This window comes from Vigna radiata, chromosome 6 (assembly GCF_000741045.1).
Source record: "Vigna radiata var. radiata cultivar VC1973A chromosome 6, Vradiata_ver6, whole genome shotgun sequence".
Classification (NCBI taxonomy): domain Eukaryota; kingdom Viridiplantae; phylum Streptophyta; class Magnoliopsida; order Fabales; family Fabaceae; genus Vigna; species Vigna radiata.
The window spans coordinates 13,802,228-13,806,610 of NC_028356.1; the positions used below are offsets into that span (position 1 = coordinate 13,802,228).

The 4,383-nt window shown below is 36.5% G+C and overlaps 1 protein-coding gene across 1 annotated transcript; it reads left to right on the forward strand.

Moving 5' to 3' along the window:
• Nucleotides 1-231: 231 nt before the first annotated feature.
• Nucleotides 232-3,242, forward strand: LOC106765024 (glutamyl-tRNA reductase 1, chloroplastic). The gene is made up of 3 exons (XM_014649508.2): nt 232-636; nt 1,340-1,581; nt 1,757-3,242. Exons 1-3 carry the CDS (start codon nt 390-392, stop codon nt 2,882-2,884), a joined length of 1,617 nt encoding a protein of 538 aa, XP_014504994.1. The 5' UTR covers nt 232-389; the 3' UTR covers nt 2,885-3,242.
• The last annotated feature ends 1,141 nt before the right edge of the window (nt 3,243-4,383 follow it).

Below are 4,383 nucleotides of genomic sequence, written 5' to 3' on the forward strand. Positions count from 1 at the left end.
TTCTTCAAATTATTTTCATCAATTTCTGAATTTCTTTTCAATGCATTATTAAGCTGTTTCATTCAAATTTTAACATAATTACTGTGCTTATAATGTTGAAAAATGAGAGAACTTGAAATACCCCATTAAACCTAAAGATCAAAGCTTTGAACTAAAAATCCAAATAAGCCAAAGAGGGTGAGATTAGAAGGGAGTGTGGATAAAACGTGGGGTGTATGAGCCAATCAGAAGTCAGAGAAATCACTCCTTCAAATCCTTCCAAATCCTTTTCCTTCTTCCACATCTCTTGCATCATTTCCACATAGTCCAAACCCAAAACCATAATACACACAAAAAACGAGAGGTTTTTCTTTCAGCACCAACTAACTCCACCTAACTTCATTTTTTCAATGGCTGTTTCAACCAGTTTCTCCGGTGCAAAGTTGGAAGCTTTGCTGCTAAAATGCACTTCCTCCAATGCCACCACCACCATCTCCACCACCCATTTTTCACTTGCCAGACACAGAAAGACTCTTTTTCAGACTCACAGAGGGGCCATTCGTTGTGAGCTTTCTGCTTCTGATGTTTCTGTCGATCCCACTAAGAAACCTTCCACACTCTCTGCTCTTGAGCAGCTTAAAACCTCTGCAGCTGATAGTAAGTTATTAACTCTTCTTTTTACCTCAATTTTCTCATTCTCAAAATCATGGTCATGTGTTATACTGTGATTCATCCATCGTATTTTTATACAAGTACATAGTCTTTCTTTTCTTAGATTAAACCATGTTTCTGTTATGTGGTTAAACAGTAAGGGTGCTATGTTTTTCCCTTATCCAACATTATTATTCTAAACTATAATTTGTTCCTTTTTCTGTTAATTTATCATTGGTTTGTCTTCCTACCTTGATATGATGAGTTCAATGCGATGATGGGAATAACAAAAATAATGAATTTTGTTTTCAACAGTAGTATGTAGTTTTTGAATTATATAAGCAACATATCTTTTGCCCCTGAAGTGTGACAAAAAGTCTAAAAAAAAGAGTCAGAATATGACAGGTTCAATTTCTGACTAGTCGAATTAACCAACACATAGGAAAATGAAATTGTCCCTTAATTATTACTCTACTTCTTCGATGAATCAATTTCTCAACTTTTGGTTCAGTAAATCTTTCATTTGATATATGAATTATGAAACTCCGGATTATTCCGATCCCAAGTAAATAAAGAAAGAAGATTGGTTTGTTTTGGGAAAAATGAAGAATGGCTCGTTGGTCTTTCGTGGCTATGATCATGCGAAGCTAGCAACTTTAGTACAGTTTATGTGATTAATTGAAGTGATTTATGCAATTAATTTGAACAGGGTATACAAAGGAAAAGAGCAGCATCATGGTCATTGGACTGAGTGTGCATACTACACCAGTGGAAATGCGTGAAAAGCTTGCCATACCAGAAGCAGAATGGCCTAGAGCCATTGCAGAGCTTTGCAGTCTGAATCATATTGAAGAAGCAGCTGTTCTGAGCACCTGCAATCGAATGGAGATATATGTTGTTGCTCTGTCCAAGCACCGTGGAGTCAAAGAAGTCACCGAATGGATGTCTAAAGTAGGTCTTCTCTCAACTTTATTCCATGGAGTTGCATGTTTCAAACATTTTACTTAATCTAAACTTCACTTTAGTCCTTCAATATGGAACATGTCATTTATGTTTGTTGTTCTTTTCACTTCCTTTTCCCCTATCACTGACTTCTATTGGACATTCTTGTTCTGTCCTTATGCAGACAAGTGGGATCCCAGTTGCAGATCTTAGCCAGCATCAGTTTCTGCTTTACAACAAAGATGCCACACAGCACATTTTCGAAGTATCTGCAGGTCTTGATTCGCTTGTGTTGGGAGAAGGTCAAATTCTTGCCCAGGTGAAGCAAGTTGTCAAGGTTGGACAAGGAGTGAATGGATTTGGGAGGAACATCAGTGGGCTATTCAAGCATGCAATCACTGTAGGAAAGAGGGTCAGAACTGAGACAAACATTGCTGCTGGTGCAGTTTCTGTGAGCTCAGCAGCTGTTGAACTGGCCTTGATGAAACTACCAGAAGCCTCTCATGCAAATGCAAGGATGTTGATCATTGGAGCAGGGAAAATGGGAAAGCTCGTGATCAAGCATTTGGTGGCAAAAGGGTGCACAAAGATGGTAGTTGTGAACAGAAGTGAGGAGAGAGTTGCGGCAATCCGGGAAGAACTGAAGGATGTTGAGATAATCTACAAGCCACTCTCAGAAATGCTGACATGTATTGGGGAGGCAGATGTAGCTTTCACCAGCACAGCATCAGAGACTCCATTGTTCTTGAAGGATGATGTTAAGGATCTTCCTCCTGCCACTGATGAGGTTGGAAGCCGTCGCTTTTTCATTGATATCTCAGTTCCTAGGAATGTTGGCTCATGTGTGTCAGATCTTGAGTCTGTGAGAGTGTTCAATGTTGATGACCTTAAGGAGGTTGTGGCGGCTAATAAAGAGGACAGGCTAAGAAAAGCCATGGAAGCTCAAGCAATCATCAGTGAAGAATCCAAGCAATTTGAGGCTTGGAGGGACTCATTGGAAACTGTTCCTACCATTAAAAAGTTGAGGGCTTATGCTGAGAGAATAAGGATGGCTGAACTTGAAAAGTGCCTTGGTAAGATGGGTGATGATATCCCCAAGAAGACACAAAGAGCAGTGGATGATCTTAGCAGAGGTATAGTGAATAAGATGCTTCATGGGCCAATGCAGCACTTGAGGTGTGATGGCAGTGACAGCAGAACTCTAAATGAGACCCTTGAGAACATGCATGCTTTGAATAGAATGTTCAACCTTGAGACTGAAGTATCAGTTTTGGAGCAGAAGATTCGAGCCAAGGTGGAGCAAAAGCCATAGATAGACAGATAGTGTGTGAGATCTTGTACCTATTTTTCATTCACAACACTCATTTATTTACCATATTTAGGATAAAGAACCATGCAATCTGTGTTGCATGATGTTGAAAAACAAAAAGTCCCCAACAACTTAAAACTGTCTCAGTGTCACTGTCTTCTTGACCCAACAACTCCTGTTTCAATGTTGAGGTCGTTGTTTACAAGGTTTTCTTCATAGTCCTTTGCCTCTGTGCCTAAAATCTTTTCATTACACAGAATAGAGGGTTACGTACTATACTATTATGGTGAGCTTTGTATCTATCACGAATAATTTAAGCCTAAAATTTGTCTTCTCTTATTATTCTACTGTCTTTACACAAGCCATATTGATTTTTGTTGTTTTTCATGCTAGTTTTATCTCAACTCTGCTTGTATTAACGAGTCTAAATCGTTTGGAACGTATAAGATATGCCACAAATTTCTTAAATTCTTATAACTTAATGTAACTTATTTTCTCCTCACAACCCTAAATGTATTATATTATAGTAAATTGAGTATTTCACCAAATCAGAAGCTCATAGACCACTTGGGCCTGCAAATATCAGAGGTTGGCTTTTACTTCCTGCACTCCTGTTATTACTAAATGGACCCCATATTACTTTAAAAAGACTAAAATGTCCTCTTTCATTGTCACTGCAATAGCCTTCTTCACCACCATCACTGCTACAAAAGATAAAGAGCAGAAAGAATGCTAAAATCGGAAAAGAAAGAGAGAAAGAAATTTTGCGAAAGCAAATTCCGAACATGCCATTTTGAAAATTCCATTCTGAAAATCATGTTCTAAAATTTTCAAAAATTTTATTTTGAAAAATTTACAAAATAGAAAATCACTTTTACAAAGAATAAAATGATCATTTTGAATATTATTAAAGTTGCCCAAGACATTATAGGGGTGCAAAGAAAAATCCTAGTGGTCTATGCTTGTGTTCCAAAATAAGTCTGAGGCTATTACTTTCTCTACCCTATCAGATTTGTTCCAATACCTATCACTTTCCGAAAGTGAGTACACCTCATATACCTCCAAGAGTTTTATCTGCACCTCCAAAAATTTTTAAATACCAATAATGCCCTTTATTAGAATGTCATAAATATTTATTAAAACGAAAATAATCTTTGACCAGTTTTTTTATCTAATTTTCTTCTTTCTTTTGAAAATATTTATTGTATTTCTCTTTCTGTTTTGGATTTCAAGTTTGGAAGCCTCTTTTTGCTTTCTTAAGCTTTCTCTCATCTTTTTCATTTTCTAAGTCTTTTTCCAGATAAATTCATAAATCAGCTTATCGGTATTAATCACAAAACTTCCTTCTGGCAGATGGTCAGGAGTCCAAACAAAGAAAAGAATCAATTATATTTTTCATATGATCTCATCTCTTCTTATAAATAGATTAATTATCTTTCTAATATTTCTATTAAATAGATAATATAATAATTTAATTGGAATATATAATTATATAATTTTAT